The 20428-nt window shown below is 42.6% G+C and overlaps 1 protein-coding gene across 4 annotated transcripts in view; it reads right to left on the bottom strand.

The window, feature by feature from the left end:
- The window catches only part of LOC308077913 (protein unc-13 homolog B-like), a 95172-nt gene that overhangs the window by 24079 nt on the left and 50665 nt on the right, over positions 1-20428 (bottom strand). For all 4 annotated transcript variants that reach the window (XR_013932471.1, XM_080418910.1, XM_080418909.1 and 1 more), the window contains 9 exons: positions 8787-8836; positions 8082-8160; positions 6302-6376; positions 5237-5456; positions 4696-4923; positions 3999-4140; positions 3514-3683; positions 1208-1323; positions 745-908 (listed from right to left, as the gene is read on the bottom strand). Coding sequence is in view for 3 of the 4 variants with exons in the window: in XM_080418910.1 (XP_080275036.1) it covers positions 745-908; positions 1208-1323; positions 3514-3683; positions 3999-4140; positions 4696-4923; positions 5237-5456; positions 6302-6376; positions 8082-8160; positions 8787-8836 (1244 nt within the window). In the remaining variant the exon portion in view is untranslated. The remainder of the gene's footprint in view (positions 1-744; positions 909-1207; positions 1324-3513; positions 3684-3998; positions 4141-4695; positions 4924-5236; positions 5457-6301; positions 6377-8081; positions 8161-8786; positions 8837-20428) is intronic.

The following is a 20428-nucleotide window of genomic DNA, read 5'->3' on the forward strand; positions in this document are numbered from 1 at the left end:
TTGGCCCTCTAGTGGACACAGTCATTTCATCACCTCCCATCAGCCACCTGGTGCACTTAGGCCAAGGGATGACCCACCAGAGTGTGGTTTGTGTGAGTGATAGCCCCCCCGCTAACAGGCATCTGTATCCAGAATGACATTTCATGGAGACAAATCCATCCTCAGCCCATTTATAATTGACTTTCCTTCATTTGAAGGCCATAGGGGAATGGCAACAGCTCTGGATGGCTGTTAATGAGAACAGCAGAGAGGAAGGAGGGCAGAGTGTGGGGGTGGTTAGGTTGGAGTGGGGTTAACGGTACATATTGACAGACAACATGGACATGCAGAGACATGATAGAGAGAAGGATCTAGTAAGCCGATAGAGATGAAGGGAAATCAAATCATGAGGATCTCTGGATTCAAATTGGAACAGCGTGACTCCAATGTGGATCTCAGACTTCATGTGGCCAGCCTGTGATGTAGCGATGACGTATGATTCCAAATTTGGACAACGTTTGAGCGCAATCCATTGACTTCCATTTTTTTTAAATTAAAATGAAATATTTCCAAAAATATAAAACATCGTGAAAAACTGGATGATCAGTCCAGCAGTTTGTGAGATTAGTTCTGGACAAACAGACTCACACAGACCGACCCCTCTTATAGACAGATAGATCTCCTACAGAATCACGCCATAAAAACAAAGACAACAAGGAAGACAGAGAGAGAGAGAGAGAGAGAGCAAGGAAAGTCCTCTCTTACGTCATAGCCTGGTAGATGGACTCAATCCCATAACGCATGGCAAACTCATCCACTATCTCCTGGGCTACTTCGTCAAAGTAGACCTTCCAAGCATCGTCCCCACGAGCCTCTGGTATCCTCACCACACCTTGGCCCAACACGTCCGTGTAATGGTGGAATAAGTTCTAGGACAAACACACAGTTTAGTTGTATCAAAATTGTGAAGTGAAGCATTTTGTAGTTATAGCAGAGACACATGAGAACAGGTTGAAAAAGAATGGAAAGAATAGTTGGACAGAAGAAGATCTTCCAGATAAGCTGGAACCAGGACTCTTGAAAACGTCTACTGAAAATGTACTGAACCTGGCAGCTGGAAGTTGGACAAATCAGCAAACTTTGGGGAGTGGCTTAGATGATGACAACGAACACCTCCGTAATTTGAAAAAGACTATGGCTGCACTTAGAAAATATGCAAGTGCAATACCTCATGTAGACAGGTGTATTGGACGTGATATGGAGCCACCTTCTCCTCTCCCTTGATCTCGACGCTGATCTGGAGGCGAATGGCACCAGACACGGCTGACTTGTCAGTTCTCTTCTCTGTGATAAACACACAAACATATCCAGTTATACAGCTGATCTACACAGTCACACAGGGCTATTATACAGTCAAGTACATAAAAAAGGTCCAACTTAAATAGGTGTTAATGAGATTTAGTCCACCAGTGAGTGCCGTTGCACAGAACATATCAATCACAGCTTTGGATGCGGTGACACATATGTACATATTACTTACATACATACACATATTAACATCATCTCCTCTCCTCCACACTGACATGCTCCCTATAATGCCAGAAACAGTATAGTATTTAGAGAGCTATTTAGCTACGCAGGCTTTGGCTCTCTCGATTCATAACTGCGATCTAAGACTGTCTTTTGCCTCTGTAGAGGCAAAAGGATACAAACCACGTCAGTTAACACAACGCTAATAACAGACTATTATTGTGGCAGCTCTATTGTAGTACCAGTGTTTCTAATTTGATGGCTGTGTGGAGGGGGGCGCCCCTGTGCTACACTGACAGAAACCTCCAGCTGATAAGAGAGGGGCTGTGTGGATCTCTCCCATTTAAGGGAAGACACTTGAGCCAGCATGCTACTCAGGAGCTGAAAAGCTCACCGACTCACACCTACTATTTGCCCCTGACAGCAGTGTTATTAGTGGTAATTTATACGTGTCGACCACAGTGCTCGATTTCCGACTGCAGTGCTGCTACATAGTAATCACAGATCACCAATCAGTGAAAGGAAGGGGGAAGAGAGTGGTGTGTGTGTGTGTGTGTGTGTGTGTGTGTGTGTGTGTGTGTGTGTGTGTGTGTGTGTGTGTGTGTGTGTGTGTGTGTGTGTGTGTGTGTGGTGGGGGAGGCATGCGGTTGTGGAAGAGAAGGAAAGGATGGGAAAAAGAACAGAAGAGAAAGCAGAAATGAGTTTGAGAGGAGAGCGGAAGGGTTAAACACAGAAACTGTGCATTATACAGAGCAGCGCGCACATACAGTAATATGGATATCATTAGTTAGAAGTAGTACTCATGCACACAGTACCTTCAAGCACTTCTAGGTATTCCATTATTAATGTACATATTTTTACTTCTTCTTTATCTTTATAATTAGATTATGTTTTATAATTAACTGCAATTTTGGAAACTCGTAAAATCACCTCTGATTAAAAAGAAGAAAAAAATAAAAAACAAGAGCTGAACCCAGAATCAGTCCTCTCGAGTCAGTTGGTGATGAGACAAAGTGGAAACAAACTTACAGTACACCACTGAAGAAAACACAGAAGAAAACTAGATTAGTACGTCATCGGGTGCTAAAAAGATATTATCAATGGTCAGAAGAATTATCCCTCTACCGTCATAAATAGAAAACAGAGACAAAGAAAAAAGGATTATGTAGCCACTGACAGTTGATAGAGACGCACTTCCTGTGGGGAACTGAACCAAATTACACAAGTGTTATTTAACAAATTTTGCTCACAAATAAGGTTTCGCAGTGATGGATGCCAGCTCCACACTAGGAATTACACCAGTAGAAAGAACAACAACATATTTTCTAGTATGATGGCTTTGCAAAATGGAAACTTTCGTGGTAATAAAGGGGGGAAAAGGTGAATAGAAAATGATTGAGTGACTGTGTGTGTGTGTGTGATTGTGTGTGTGTGTGTGTGTGTGTGTGTGTGTGTGTGTGTGTGTGTGTGTGTGTGTGTGTGTGTACTAGGCCTGTCCCCGACTAAGGATTTGTTTAGTCGAATCTAATTGGCGACTAATTGCCAATAGTCGACTGGCAGTCGACTAATGCAAAAAAAATAAAAATTAAAACATTTTTTTTTGATTTTTTGGCATAATTCGACTGAGATTGGCAGTCGAATCAATCCGATTCGACTGCCAATCTCATAGTCAAATCATGCAAAAAATATGTTATGCAATAGAGGAACATTCCATTTGGGCTGTAGGGGTGCTTAGTGTCTGATTTAACATATACTATTGGTTTCTCCCAATAAATCATGATGTATATCCTATTTTTGGCAAACTATAGTTAATTCATATAACAAACTAGGCAATTATTATTATTTTTATTTTTTTTACTAGATTCGACTAAGAGACACGCAGTCGACTCGGACCCCCCGCGACTAATTAGTCGACTATTCGACTAGTCGAGGTCAGGCCTAGTGTGTACCCAAGGTACAGTACACTTCAAAAAAAGCACTTGACAAAAATGGTAACATACTGACCCAGATTGTACCAAACATCCATTTCTCCGCTCAAAGTACGAACTTCAATAATGCTCTGGCCCAGGAAATCATCCGATTCTCTCTTCAGACGTTGCTTCACCCTGGACTTGATGTCATCATCCTCATCCCACACGCGCACTTTGATTCTATCTGAAGAGTTGTGGCATTCACTGTCAAACAAGAAATGGCAGACGTTAAGTGTATTGTAGGTAATACTTTGGTACACAAGTTTAAGGGCTGACACCCTCTGGTGTAGGGGGGGAAAAGGAGGGGACCCAGTACAGACCCCTTTGCCCAGAAGACCCTGGGGCTAACGTCCCTCAGCTTATACTCTCATAAGAGACCTCCATGGTTAGAAGACAAAAAAACATCACAAAACAAGAGCTTACCAGAGTAATATTAGTCTTATAGAAACAGGACTCAAGGCAATAAAGAGTTACTAGGCTACATTATTACAGCCCAGATGTGTTGGTGGTCAAACTCACAAGTGGAACTTCTCCTCCCAGACAGGGTTGAGGTTGCCATAGATGGTCTTTGTCCTCTTCTTTGTCTTGCCAACTTGAACGGTGACATAGGGATCACTGGAACCTGTCTTGTCTTTAGCTTGAAGGCCCTGGGCACAAAACACTAAACAGAAACAGGAAAACAATGACATTAAAGGAAGGAAATCACAGACAATGCAAATTTAAAGTCACATAGCAGTGAGTAGCATAGTATAATAAGATACATTGAAACCAACGTGTGTTCTTTTTTCAATATTGTACTTTTTCTCTCTCACAGAAAACAATTCACTTTTGATTTGTGAAAGATTACAAGAGTCTTTTGCAATCTGATTTGAGGGCTGGGTGTTTCTCCAAAGCTGATGCCATAGTTTGGCTGCCAATCAGTGTGAAGCACAATGGAGTAAAATGAGGGAAAACGATGTCCTGTAAAGCCACTTCTGGGCATTTTATTCTGCAACAACACAGATCAACCCATGTCTGATTCTCCGAGGCAAACAACTTTGTAACATCCACTTTTAATGACGCTAAAATGTGCAGATCCAGGTCTTTACCCGGGACTACTGTATATTAGTTACTACAGTGGGTGGCTGTGTTCAACATGCTGTGTCAGTCCCAGGTCGAAGAGGGTATACTGACTGACTGACTGACTGACTGACTGACTGAAGGTCCAGTTGATCACCTGTGATGGTAATCTTGGCTGACCATTTGGAGGTGCCATCCAGGACACTCTGCTTGATGGTTTTCATCTGCTGAGCATGGATGGCCTTGCTGATGACAAACACATCTCTGATGACATCAAATATCTCTGGTTTGTTCCTCTCCCTGATCTTCATTCTGTCCTTCATGGCCATAATGATGTTCTGCGTACGGTCCTCTGCTCCATGCTTGGAGCTCTTCTCAGCAGCACCTAGAGAAGAAAAAGCATTTAAACAAATAAACAAAAGAGGACAAGGCACGACAAGGCTCGACTTCTGAGCGAGTACAGCCTTACATTGCCATTTAGATTACTATACCTGTAGTACTTCGACAGGCAGAGAATATTAGCTTCAGAGACAGATGTCGGTTGAAATAGTGAGTTTCCATTTCTAGCCTCTTGCTGCTGACAAGCATTCTAACCAGGATATGTGTTTACAGAGATTATACTCTTTAACACATTTCCATTCTCCACTGATTGTTTTTTTAGAGGACGGGATGGACGGGACGGAACGGGCTATACTCACGTTGTAAACAGTCTGCATTCAGAAGCTCTTGGCACTTCTCATGACATTTGACCCCACATTCAGTGCATCGCATGCCTTGGCGAGCGATACCCCACAACAGCCCCTCACACTCGTAGCAGTAGGTTGGCGTGGTGGCAGTCCACACATCAAAATGATGTGGTGTGGTGCAAGATATGGGGTAGATGAGAGCTTGCAGGGTCTTCTTGTAGACATGGTTTTTCTGCAGGAGGAAAAGCATTGAATATTGTATATTGGAGGACAATGTTGGTTGTATAGTATTTCAGCTTTATTATATTACTATATACTGTATAAACAGAAGATGAAGATGAGTCAGATGTACTGTGAAGGTCACAAATGCACCCTGCTAGTTTTAGCACTCCAACTTTTACGGTGTATGGAACATTCATTATTCTAACCCATGTGGTTGCATGTATATTAAGCAAGTGTGCAACCAGAAAGCCCTAGTTTAAAGCTGCAATCTGTAATATTTATGTAAAAAGGATAATTCCTTTTAACAGGTCGTTCATGAAAGTCCTTGCGGTCTTGTTTCCAATGAGAACCTGTGAGCAATTGGGGTTAAGAGTCTTGCTAAGGGACAAATTTCATATCATCGGCACATATGCTGGGATAGCCTGGAATCGAACCTGGGGCAACCAGGGCCAGCTGGTTCCCTAGGCGGGCTCACTAACCACTCAGCTATGGCCGCCCATGTCCTACACAGGATTCAAACCTAGGTGTCCCGTGTGAAGGCTGACATTTCTACTGCTGAACTAAGATGCAACGCCTGTGTGGGCAGGGGAGATATTGCACTTTGAGCTTCATGCAATACCTCTTGTCAATCAGTATTGTCCTACCCAACCACGTGATCTAAATGTACAAATAGAAGAGCACAGAGTGCCGTGCTATGAGCTTGTAGATCTGCTATTTTTGAAAAATCCCTGGCACAAAATATTTTTGAGATGGGAGTCCGCAGCCAAATACATATCATTTTGGGGGTCCTTGACATGAAAAAGGTTGAAAACCACTGCTCAACACAGTTGAGTAATTTAATCCATGTATACTCACCAGCTCCTCATCTTTGATTGAGGACCGTGCAGCCATAGCAGAGGCAATCCCTGCTTTCCTGGCTTGAACCAGCGACTGCACGAGAAACATAAGTCAGTCAGAGAATGCATCAACATACTGTACCGTGTACACACAACCCACAAGCCAGCTCAAGCCCATATAGCAAAAAAAATATGTATTTACAGAATACTATATCACTGCTGTAGGGTGGAAACCTCATTTGTCCAAAGGTGGCAAAAATGGATCAAACAAAACATGTTGCGGCATGTTTTGAGCTTGGAGATCTGCTATTTTTGCTACTTTTGTGTGACACTGTAGTATGAGAAAGTAGGGCATTAATTTACAAAAAAAACATAAGTAAGAGGTTTCTGCCCGACAGCAACGATATACATATCTGTATATACACATACATTTTATTAAAAAAAATTGCAATATGGGACAAGAATAAGTAGGTACGGTAAGAACGGTAAGAAGAGTGAGGATCAGTTGAAGTGGTCAGTAAGGGTTAGGAGGATTTTTGTCAAGATATTAGTAGATTGTTATCAGACAATCGAAAAACCCGGGTGAGTAATATTAGGAGAGACTCTGGAAAGTATTATCACTGGGATAGCTGCCGTATCTGAGGACATGTTAGTTGTAACCATGTGGACAGACAGAACCATCACTTCAGAGAGAGAGTGTGTGTGTGTGTGTGTGTGTGTGTGTGTGTGTGTGTGTGTGTGTGTGTGTGTGTGTGTGTGTGTGTGTGTGTGTGTGTGTGTGTGTGTGTGTGTGTGTGTGTGTGTGTACGCAACAGTTCCAACACATTACCCATATGGTTGTGTTTATCAAAGCCCAGAGGTTGTGATGGTCTGTGCAGGGCTCAGCATTTGATGTTAAGCAGGTAAATGCGTTTGATTAGTTGATTGTGTTTTTTTGTTGTTTTGTTTTGTTAGTTTCTTTTTAGATGACTGTATCAAGTAGGAACACATTCTAACTGGGAGGATGCGTGGAAACATGTGTCACTAACTGGGAAGAAGTCTACGATAAAGTATCCACTACATCAGTGATTCTCAACCTGATTGGCAAAACACTAAGATTGTATTGATATAATAACATTAATATTAAAAAAAAATAATGTAAAAATAATGTTGGTATTTTTTCTTTCTAAAAAAGAAAAAAAAACATCTTAAAAATGTACTTATATTATGTTAGTTCCACTGATCCAAGCCGGAACACAACCGATTGATTAAAATAAACATGCTCGCAGCCCACCCATCTGATCACTTAACACCCGTGCTAGGTGGTCAGATGGGTGGGCCACGAACACATTCAAGATTTTCCAAGTGGGCCCTGATTCAGAAAAGGTTGAGAACCACTGCACAGTATGTACAGTACTTACATGATGTATCCACTGTTGAATTTGTCCTACTTGATACTTTCTATTCAGTAGAAAAGGGGAGGGGCAGTTGGGTTCTATTAACTTACCATAGCCTGACCAAGGAGAGAGAGTGCATTCAAGAGAGTGGTTGTGGATGGGGGCATAGTTTGGGGAATTTAAGAGAGGAGGGAGAGAAAAATGATCAGTCTGATTTCATTTGTCTCCATTTCGTTGATAATAAACTTAAAATTGTAAATCTACCCTCGCAAATCCGAAGCTCTCTAAGAGCATATTGCAAACTGATCCTGTTGGGTTGGTATCAACAAACACATAGACAGACATACAGTACAGTACACTCCCAAAGGGCAGAGCAAAACAAACTGGATGAACAAAGGAATGAGAAAAAGATCGGGTACTGACCACATCGCTGACCAAGGCGATAGGTTTCTTCTTACGCAGGTCTGGCATGCTGTCAATTCCATACAGGCCGGATCCACCACTACAAGCAAAGCATAACAGGTGAAATTTTAAGAGCCCGTAAACACGAAATGCCCCATTTTGGGCATTTCGTGATGGGAGACGTTTTTATGGCTAAACACCTCACCTGATGACACGCTCAGGTGAGTTTCAGTGATGTCATCAGTGTCACTGATACACCAGTCTTCTGCCAAGGGACACCAGCCTTCTGCCAACTATGGTGTCTATGACCTTAGTGTATCGGCATCTTTTGGCTATAATAATTATTTCACTGCCTTCAGTGGACCCCCCCGCCCACCCCACAGTCATAAGCAGACTACATCTTATTTTTCATGACTTTGAAACCAATTTTTATACACTTTTTTTTAAATCATTGTAATTTGTCTGGGTGGTTTATAACATATCATTTTGTGGTCTGACAAAATGTGAATACATAATACTACTCATATTGGGTTAGGGTACTTCCTGTTTACGAATCTTTAACATTTACTGTAGGTTACATTAAATACCTAAATTAAACACACCCACAATTAATGTTATTACCATTAGCCACATTTACATATCGAAATGGCCTCTGTGAAAAGGGTCCATTGTACTCTACCAGTATTAATAAAATACCCAAATGTGGCTGTAAAACACACGACTTACCCTGGTTTGATCCAGGCCTGCCTAGCGTTGGGCTCGTCTTCATCATGTACCTATGAAATATAAAATTGCAGACTTTACATTCATCATAATGCTTGCTGAGATACAACACTGTGGTATAGGGACAAGGGAGTAAAGGAAACTTGGGATTGGTTGAGTTTCACCCCTTGGGTTATTATAGTGCATGCAAAGTTAGACAAGAAACAACATGACGCAGTATGATGTCCACAGACCTCTCTGAACCACTTGCTGAGATACATGTTGGCAAACTCTTAAGGCTAATGTCATACGGACGAAAGACAAGATGCCATGAATGAGATGGAGAAAATAAATTATGCACACACCAAGATGATGAATAAGTTCCATTCTTTGGTAAACACATATATACAACTTCTTCATACTTCCATAACTCTTTCCTTTTTTAAGAAAGACAAGTAATGAACAAACTATACTCTACTCTATGTTATTCCTCCAAGGTATAGCTTCTCATCAGCCTCTATTCACTCCTCTTTGACAGCCTCAGCTAAAGGGAAGTTGTGGTTGTAACTTGTGGATCCATGGAGGGCTCCCTCTCACACAATGGATGTCTCAGTGTTTGAAAAAGTCCCGGGAAAACTACTCTAAGTAGCATCTGCTTATGTAAAAGCTAGTAGTAGAGCTGTCTAAATAATGTGCGTGTACTCAAACGCTACAGCCCCAACCAAACCCAAGAAATTGCATTGATTTGTATACAAAATAATTCAAGCACTGAGATTATTCACAGGTAAAAGGTTTTGTTTTCTTTGAGGACTTCATCTTATTTAGTCACATCTTCTCACTATGGATGAGGGGGTGTCGCTACTGTACAGTACCCATCAATGGTTAAGTTATACTTTATTTATCCCCATGGGGAGGTTCATCCTCCCAAACGATAGGAGCCATTGAGCAGTGCACAGGGACCAGCTCCAGCACAAAGGCCAGTGCCTTGGAGTTTGTCCGTAGTGCGTTTCTTTTGCTGTACTGTAGGTCAAAAGTGGAGCACCCGGGGCAAACCCACATTAACACGGCGAGACTCCACAGAAAGGTCCAAGTCAACCAGAGCTTGAACCCTGGACTTTCTTGCTGTGAGGCAATAGTATTAGCCACAGCTAAGCAAAAAAACTATTTGTCTTCTGTTTTTACCCACCGTAACTATTAGTATGTCACTGTTACACCAGTCTGCACTACACATATTTTTTTTGCACCATAAAAAACTCTTACCTAAAAACTGTGGCATATAGAAGGTACTGTGCTGTTGTATGGTACTGTGGCAGCTACTGATAATGCTGATGGTGTATATGATATGCCAAGCATATACTGTATGTACATTGCACATACGCTGATTTATTTCTTTATAATCCTATTAGTATAAAACTACTGAGTCTTTTTGATCTTGTTTTTCTGTCATTCTCTTTCTTTACTTTTATCATTATTACCTATGCTGCTACATTATCTGAAGGAAGCCTAACAAAATTAAGTTTGACTCTTATGTACCTACCTGTGCACAAGATTTGAACAAAGAACAACCTTGAACCTTGAGTAGGCACTTTCATTAATATACAGCGCCCAGGGAGAAGTTAGGGGTTAAGTGTCTTGCTCAGGGACACTGACACATTCACCTAGGTCCCCCAGTGGTGTGAAGTATTAAATTCAATCAGATTATAATGGCTGTCATTCAAATATACCGGTAGTCAATTACCCCTCATCAATTTTAAAATTAGAAACCACAGATGGAAGAGATCCATTGAAATGTTATGACAAATGCAAATCAAAGAGAATCAGAACCATGAATCATGCTACTGATACAGAGTGTAAAAAGGAAAACAATGCTGGACAACACAGAGGAACAACACAAAAACAACAAAGATAAACTTTAAAAAGGGAGTTCACGTTATATGAGTGACCTGATTATCGTCTCTGCCAAACTCTGAAAAGGGGGGAAAAAATAAATCATGAAAGAAGTAGAGTTCTGCCGTAGTAATATAACACTGGTAATCAAAGTCTTCGGTATACAGAGAATATGTGTTCATATTTATTTTTGCTCTTTGTTCTACTGGGCTTGGTGCATGGCCAGTGGCAAATAGAGAAAATATACATTAAGATACCTGTGGCAAACTCATCCTGAGATTGGGATCCCGCCGAAGCTTGAGACCCATGGGACCCCTGGGACTCCTGAGTGGACCTGGACAGTCTTTGATGAGTTTGCCTCTTTTCCCTCAGAATGCGCTGGAAATTATCCATGCGCGCTTTGTGACTTTCATCAGATGGCTTTCTCGTTTCTGCCTCACCAAGTGCACGGTCCTCCCCAATGGGACTTAAAGCCAGCCCTTCCGGACTGACCACTCGCCCCACTGGACTCGCCGGGGCATTAGGACCTACCGGATCCTGCCCTCCTGAGCTGTGGTCTGGCATCAGGTCTGGAATAGATGTTCCTTTATCTGTTGGGGATTCTTCTCTCCCTAGTGAGAGCTCCATGGAATGGTATTCAGTAGGGGTGCCGGCAGAGTGGCTTGTTTCAGAGGGCGAAGGAATAAGGGGGCAGGACACATTCTCATGTGGTGGGCCACAGTCCATATAGACTGAAGGCTCACTGTATTCCTCCTCTGGAGTACCAAACTCTGTCTGATGTTCTGGCACCCTTACATCTCCCCCTGCGTGCTGTGGTGTGCTGTCCCCCTTTGGAGGATCACTGAATCGTCTGGCAGGGGAGGAAGCTGCCTCAGACCCACTGCCATCGTCTGCATATTCAGTGTTGGAACCGTCCAGCTTTTTAAAAGCTCCTTTTAAAGCAGACCGGAAAGTGAGCACAGCCTTGGTGAAAGTCTTCACATCAAATCCTACACCGAGGGTCTCGTCTGTGCTCTCAGACTTGGGACCCTCTTGAGTCGTTCTAGAACAACGGTCTGTTGCATTGTCCTGGGAGACGTTCTCTTCCGTCCACTCTTGGTCCAGACTCTCAGCTGAGCCTACATCCAAAGTGTCAGCCAAGGACGGGCAGTGGTCGCAGGGGGAGAGAAGCTCCAGGCAGCCATCATCGCAGTCTGTCAGTAGCACAGTGGAGCAACTCAGACTCCTAGAGGGCTCACTGCCAAGTTCATCAGCAAAGGCATCCATGGTGTGGTAACCAGAGCTACGAGAATAAGGGCAGTTGGTCACACAGTCACACTCTATGTTTCCCTCAGCAGAAGCCTGCAGCCTGGATGGCCTCCAGTTCAGCACACTGGAAGAACTGGAGGGGGAGTTGTAATGTTGTCCGAAGAGCAACGAGAGGTGCTCAGAGCTGCTGTGTGAAGACAGCCCTGGTGTGCTACTGGTGTCCTCGGTGGTGCACCTGTCCCATACACCGGAACTGTTCTCCAGATCCTCTCTGCTGTTCACACAGGAGCAGAGATCCTCTTCGCTCCAACCTCCCTCTCCACTCGCACTGTGCTGTATGTCTACAGAGGTCCATCTGTCAAATGCTGTATCACGGGTGTGGTACCTGCTACCTCTTTCTGGACAGGTGGAGCTGTGGCACGAGGACAGGGAGCTGGTGCTGTAGCAATTGTGCTCAAATTGATCTGCAAGGTAGCAGAGGGCAGCTGCCGTGGCATCTGAGGAGTGCACGTCTGAGTTCTGGTCCGAATTGTCCTGATCAGTTTGCTCTGATTGGCGAACAACTTTATCTTCTCTCCATTGCTTAGGTGATATAGGCCGTTGCACCAGGCGTGGACTCTGCCTGGAATCTGTGTCCCAGTCGAGGTGGTAGAGCAGTGGGCTGGTGGCTCTCATGTGAAGGGATGTGACGGCATTCTGTCTCCCTAGGCTCCCTCTCCTGACTCTGGGTGATGTATGGACAGGCTGAAGCTGGGGGGCAGCTGCAGCTCCAGAGTACATCTCTCCTATCTCGTTGAGTACTGCATCCACACAACAGGACACCTCGTCCACCGAGCCTCGCACAGAGCTCAAGTACTGCCTCAGGTCCGAAATCTCCTCTTGGATCTTGTTAATGCCTCTCAACTCTTTAAGGATGTGCTCTACGATGTTACTAGAACTCTCCCCTGCTTCTTCATCTCTGTCCTCCTCTGCATCACTGGGCCTGGGTATAGTATCGTCCACCACCCCGATTCCATCTTGACAATCAGAGCTGCTGTTCTCTCCTGATGGAGTCAGGTCTGGGATGCCGGCGGGGGAGCCATTGGAATGGACGACACAAGGAGCTAGCATGTGACCATCTCTACTCAGCTCCAATCCTGCCAACATGGGCCCACTTGGGTCCCCTGTATGGCTATGACGGTTGTGGGCCTCTGACGTATCCCTGCTGGAGGGATCTCTCCTCAGACCACAGATGAACATGTCCTGTTCCACTTCCACTGATGCCCGTGAATGGAGTGAGTCATCACCAGATCCCTGCAAAACCCTCTGCAACTTCCTCCGCATTCCTCTCCCCAGCTTGGGGCTCTGGGTTCGGGGCTTCTTCCCCAGCTCTCCCCCACTGGGTAGCTGGTGTGGAAGGATCTCCATGTTGTAGAGTCCATCCTGTCCACTGAGGTGGCCTCTGGAGAACATTCCTGAGAGTTGAAAGTCTGGTCCCCAACATGGACTGACCAGATAGCTCAGGTCTCAGAGTGGTCTGAGTACGAACCACATCCTGAAGTGGAAGGGAACTGAAGAGCTCAGAGAGCCCTCTCCATCACATCCATGACTAACAGGAAAGAACTGAGAGACAAGTGTTTGATAATCAGATTTCAAAGTGTTACTGTTGAAATGCAATGATTTTCTACTCATGGTAAGTCATAGACTCATGGTTCAAGTTTTAACCTCAAGGTACTGTAAGTGGAACAGAAAGAAATACATTTTGTTACATTTCACTGCCTTAGTCAGGTAAAGCTGAATTCATTCAATCACTCTTTCTTTCAGGAAACTTCTCTCCAATCAATTTCATCCTGTCCTTTATAACATGAATTCTGTGATTTAAAAACGCTTAGTCAAACATATTTAGCTTCACTGTTTGACTGTTAATAATACTGTCCAAATGTTCAGCAGACCAGAAAATAGATAAACAAAAATAAATGCAATACTTTTTTCAGCCAAACTCCACAAACAAACAAAACTGCTCTCACTCTCTCTCAAACACACGAGCATGCACACATACATACTGTACAACATTAAATCCCTGCTTTAATCACTACTCCACCAGAGACGCCGATCCCAATTTTGGTAGTGCTAAGCCCTATTCGCACAGGATTAGTATTACATGGGGACCTCATGTAATAAAATTACCCCCCCCAACGTCTGCATTTATTTACGGTAAAAAATGCCATCTTATGTGTATGCAGAATGAAATTGACAAATCCAAGTAGAACGTTTATCGATCACGCTATGGCCTATATACTATTCTAATACTTTCATTTTGTCACCATTACCTCCACATGGGCCAAAAGTGCAGAAAGAAAATCCAACCAGGGAAATGATCGGAAAACAAGTGTTGGTTATTAGGGGATAATATTTTCCTGTTGAACAAAATGTTTAAACCACCCTCTCAACACGATTGAAAATTATGTTGTTTAGGTGTTTAGGCCACATGAGGCATTTTTATTCTCATTGAGTTATCATTTTGATTATTACTGTCCATGCTGTGTACCGAGATGAGCTGGATTTGCACCCAAATATGCTGTCAAAACCTTCAGGCAAAGAAGCAGACTTTTTTTTTCTCCTCCAAATTACTGAGAAATTACAGAATAGTGTTATCAGATTACCTCCGTGCTGAAATATAATCTCTCAAAACAGATTGAGCTCAGCTTTTTTCCCCATTTTTTTGCCGATGGGTTCCCAGATTGGCTGAAATATAGTAGGCAATTTACCCTGGAATTATTACTTTACAAATTACGGAAACGGGATTAAAGTCACAGATGTCCTATTACTAGTCCCGTGCATATAGGGCTCCAGACCACTGATTACCGACAGTTTGACCGATATTTTGTCATAAAGTGCAAAATCAATCAATCAATTTGAAAAACAGATTTGGTGAACAAGCAACAAATAAATATTAAATACAAAAACGTAACTTTATCTTAATTAACCACTAAAGCCCTATTCTAAATCTTTCAAAAAATATTAGATCTACAAGCTCACAATGCGACTTGTAGATCAGCTATTTTTTTGTTTTGCATCTTTTCTATAATGACATGCCAAAATAGGGATGACAGGTTGATGCCGATGTCGTCAAAAAAAGTCAAATAATGGCCGATATATATCGGCCAGAACGATCAGTCAGGCTCCATTTCGCTCCTCTGAAGCTGTGTAATTCCTCCACACATCGGCTGTATGGCCTGAGACGGGCCTGACCTTCCACCCAATACATCTGCCTGACAGGAGGACTTACTTCAACAAAGTACAGATAGGGAAAGCACTGCTTTTTACCTAAAGGACAGTAATCCTGTTTGTAAGACAATGGCTCAGCGTCACAACAGCTCTATAGAGAATGCCAGAGGACACAATAGTCTGAGGTGCCAAGACTTCAGGGCCCTGTGACATGTTTTAGTTAAAATGTGTTAAATAGCTCTATATATATTGCTCAATAACAGGGGTCTCCCAATCTCTCCAGGTCTTTAGTTAACAGAAAATCCTGTCCTGTATCTCAAACTTGGTTCCGTCACTGCTATGACACCTGAATTTCACAAGCAATAAAGGTTCATCTTTCTCTTAAGATACTCCTGGCACGTTTAAGGTCACTGTCAGGAAAAATGAAGACTAATCTTCTGGAAACTGTAAATGCTTTTAATTAAGTTGACCATGTTCAAAGTGTGCTGCCATTTTTGCTGCTCTGTCAAACTCCTTTCTCTTCCTGTCATTGCCGTTTCTCGGTCCTATTTATTAGATTGTAAATTACATATGACGTGTCATTTTATTATTGTTTCCTATGCAGTCACTGCTTTAGCCATGGGGGGGGGGGGGGCTATCTCCATATTACTTGCCTGTGAATAAATAAAGTGCAAAATGCAATATATATATTGAAAATTGTGTTGTCAAACAGCCTGCCACTGTATGTAATCAGTGCTGTCCAATCCCCCAATACAGTCGTCTGTTTGAGTGACAGTGTGTGTCATACTGCCCACCTTAACTAGTCAATCTGCAAACTGCCCTGTCCATCACCACCCTATTAAGCCACCCAGCTTAAGATTTCCATTAATGTGAACTGAATAAATGTATAAAATTCCATTTGAAGAAAGGTAAAACCAGACTGAATGTGACCCCATGCATAACTGCAAATTGAATACCAAACATTGTAATTCTGAAACAGATAAATCTACACAGTATCAACAATTCGGGAAACTTGAGCAAGAAAAGGAAGGAAACTTATTCCCTTCTTCCCCATTTGCTTTAAGACAGAGAGGGTGAACCGAGTGAGAAGGGACAGGGGGAGATGATTCAGAGTGCTGCTTGCGAGTGATAGTTGGAAACTTAATTAACTCATCCCTCCACCTTGGGTTAAACCTCTGTCCAATAGCACTCAGCACTGGTGGTGTGCATTAGCATGATAAGAGTCTGGAAGGCAGCAAGGTATCATGGACACCAGTAAGCACAGTTTGACAGACCCATGGGGCTAATAGGATGTGCATTGGGGCTACAGAGGTAGGATGGGGCTACTCCTGCTTCTAACTGAGGAGGGTTAGCAGCTGAATAGATTCCGGGATTGTGTGAGACCCACCAAGAGAAAGATCTCCCAATTAAAATGATCTCTCCCTTTTTTCATTTAAATTGTTTTTCTTTTGTATTTCTGGCTAACTCACTTAAAGTAACCTTTCTATATCTATCTATCTATATATCTCTATATCTCTATATCTATATATATATATATATATATATATATATATATATATATATATATATATATATATATATTACAGTACAGACACAAATGCCTTTCAGCAGCTCGTTGAGCTGCACTCCTGAGTGCCGCTGGCCCATTTAGTCGAGACAGCCAATGATCTATTTGGTCTGTGAAGGCCAATGACTTTATCAGTTAACTGGTCAGAATAAAGAGAGGCTGAGACGGCCGGTTGAAGTCTGGCCCATCCTCACTGACAGTCTTAGCAATTCCCTGCAGCAATGTCTCTCCTTACTAAATGGTCTGTGGCCTGGAAAAAAAGATGACTTGCATTGTTAGTCTTTCATCTGACCGTCTAGACTTCATATAAACGAATCTCCTTCAGTTTAAGACTTGAAAAGTAAGTGTTGAGCCTAACTGGAATTTTGGGGGGTGGTAAGGGCTTACCTCAAGTATTTCAAATCATGATATGACTCAACTAAGATGCATAACAATGTACAAGATCTTTCACCCACTTATTAGCTAAACATGCTACAACTGTGTTCTAGCATGTAACTTTATATGTACATGTAACTTTACAGGAGTAATTTAAATAATGTCATAAACTTTTTTACTGTATACCGAATACACAAAACAATATGCGTGATATGTAATATAAACCTTACCTCACAGAGACAAAAAAGTATTATTATTATTATTATTATTAAGAACAACCTGTAGATGGCATCATAAAAAAAGCTAATGAATCCATGTGGAACAGTGATCAGCAAGTTGGTATGGATAAAAATAGAAATAAAAAGTCTTTCAAAAATACAAATCCTCCAGTGCTTGTAATCCCATCCTGTGCCTTAATTTCCCCACTGGGCTATGGGTAGCTGTTCCTCATCCAGACAGACAGATATACCGGCAGATGTAAATCTCGCGCTTCTACCACTGGAAGGGAAAGGGTAGACTAGGAAAACACTGCAGTTCAACCCCAGTTAAATATCCCTCCCTCCATGTCGCCCCCATCCCTCCCTCCCTCCCTCCCTCCCACTTCTGCATGCTTTCACTGTTCTCTCTCTCCGTCTCCCTCTGTCCTCTGGCAATGTAGTCCACCACAAAGCTAATCTGAAGCTGAGAGACAGTCTGTACTCAGCCCCCGCCCCCTCTCCATCTTCCTCTTTTTCTGCATCCCCACATCTGTCCAGTTCCTGCCATCTACTCTCCCTCTTAACCACTTTAAGCCTGGCATCCCCATTTTGGGCAGGTCATTATAGGCCAAAAAAAAAAAAAAAAAAAAACATGTTTGTGGTTAAGTGGCTAACGGTCACGGAGTCTTTTGACTCCTCAAGTCAAAAACAGACCTAACACACATGGTGTGTCATATATCTATAATATTCCAGCAGAAGTGGTCAATCAGCCGAACCAAGCACACAGGGCAGACAGTCATACAGTATATCACGATAGGTATTTAAATAACGTATACTGCAAAATAAAATACAAAAATATATACTATACACACACAAGAGAATCTGAAACTTATCTCGGAAATCTATTGTAACACATTTTATTTACATATATTTGTGACAACAAATATACGTTTGTTGTAAGAGTTCTGAGCCAAGGAATTGAAAATGGAGGGACACTACATGTTCAACACATTCAGCCCCATGTTTCCCTCTGAATCTGTGCCAGCATGCAAGGATGTTCTTGTACAGCTGTGTTTAGCACTCATTTATTACACAGCGCTCTTTGACACCACTGTGACAGATTAACTACCATTTCCTAATTCATTACAGTCTTCTCAGGATTCATCCTTGTGTCTTAAGTGCTTCCCCATGTTCCATAATAAATAACACTTAAGGCAGCTTTCACCTTGCTGCTCTCTATCCCCCTCTCCCATTGCCTTTGGTCAGCCAGCATTTAACATGGTCATATCCTCCAGTCCTTGCAAACCAATCACCATAATGGAACCCGGCGAGCGCTAACGAAGCCTCTCCATTGTCAGTCCATAACGGGCTTAATTAACAGGATGGACCACAGGCAGGAGTGTAATGGTGTATTTCTTTTACTGGCGCTATTTAATGACGTCACACGCACGCATGGCACGCACACGCATTTTTTTCTTCCTTAATTAATGTGTATACATAGTAGGAAACATGTTTGTATAGGAAATTACTAGTTTTTAGCTTAGTTTTAGTTTTAGTAAATCTTCTCAAGGAATGCCTTGAATTAAAGGAGCTGAAACTAAAAGTCTTTCTCTTCTGACTGTGGGAACGCTGTAGTGTCGCGTGAAGCGACCAGTGCACCCCTGACCACAGGTAAGGATCAGTGAATGGGCTATGTTTACTATGGCCTCCGCTGGTCTCTAACTGGACTTTGATTGACGATGGGCAGAAGAAGACTCAGCATCTGTAAAGCACCTCTACAGTATGGATGCACAACTACACAGGTGATGGATATTCTAGTCCTAATGCAATTCTATATCACTAATAACATGTATATACTGTATGTACTTTCAATAACCTCGAATATATGTTCTAGACTCAAATCACAATGAGCTTCAACCGATTCACTAATAACAGAATGATTAATGATTAATGTTACATTTGCACTACTGTTTATGAATTCAAAAGGCAAAAATGGTGATGGATCAACAGCATACTGATATTTGTTTCCTAATTCCTTTCACACTCATGTTTTGTCTCATGAATATTTCCCTTTGTATTCAGTTATGCCTTTCCCTCAGGCTCCAGTCACCACTCCATTAGTTCATTCATGGTAGAGAGAGGAAGAAGGATAGAGGAAGGACAACAGAAGATGACAAAAAGAGAGTGAATCTGCACACACAGTGAGACTTGTTCATTAGGGCGGGAGCTTGTTTCATCAATTAGTTCCCTGTGCCAAATACATGTTCTAACAGATTCAACCGGACTGCCTGATCATAACTTGATAACTTAACGTGACAGGAGGTGACAAAATGAATTTAGATTTCAACTAGATATCCGTTGTGGAACCACATTACAGGCACTTAGATGGGCAAACCGCCCATTAATGCAAATTACGGACCACTCTGACGAAGCATTGCGAGATGGGTAGAGCTCCAGAGAGAGAGAGATATGCATAGATCAGCCTCCACAATTACAGTTTCACAGGAAGAGGGGAAATTACTGTAGTCACTGGAGGCTGAGAGGAGTACATTTACATGTACAGTAGCAATCTGCCTCGTTTTTTTTCTACATGCAGTCTTCATTAGGTCCATCAGATGTAGACATGCTTCATGGCCATTTTTAAAACAACTACATTTTCAGGCCGCAATGCAGCCTTCAAATCCAGCCCTATGTTGCGCTGATCAGAGCAATGGTCTCCGAGTTATGGCCATTTGAAGAGTTAAACACTGCTGTAACACTGCTGTAGTGCCCCATGTGTGTGCAATTTAGGTTTTTTGGTGTGACTATTGTCATGCCAGGCCCCTGAACAGTGTGTGTGCCAAGTTTGGTGCGGTTTGGAGCCCCAGGGTGACGGTGCCTATAGCACCCAGGGGCCCCTGTAGGTGGTATTTTCTTGCTCACCACTTCTTTGTACCTTCTTTGAGTTTCAAAACCAGACCATGCTGCAAGTCATTAACGGCCAATGAGTGGGGCCCGGGCCAAAAACATTATTCATAAGTAATGCTGCAATTCCATACCATACAAATGAAACTCAACCAATTCCAAATAGTTTGTGTGTGTGTGGGTGCGTGCGTGCATGCTTAATCTGAGTGGATGTCACATGTGCGAGTGTGTTTGACATACATGCGCAAGCGTGAGAGTGACAGCGAGAGAGAGAGAGAGAT

The sequence above is a fragment of the Gymnoscopelus braueri genome (genome assembly GCF_963280865.1).
Source record: "Gymnoscopelus braueri genome assembly, chromosome: 22".
Taxonomy (NCBI): Eukaryota; Metazoa; Chordata; class Actinopteri; order Myctophiformes; family Myctophidae; genus Gymnoscopelus; species Gymnoscopelus braueri.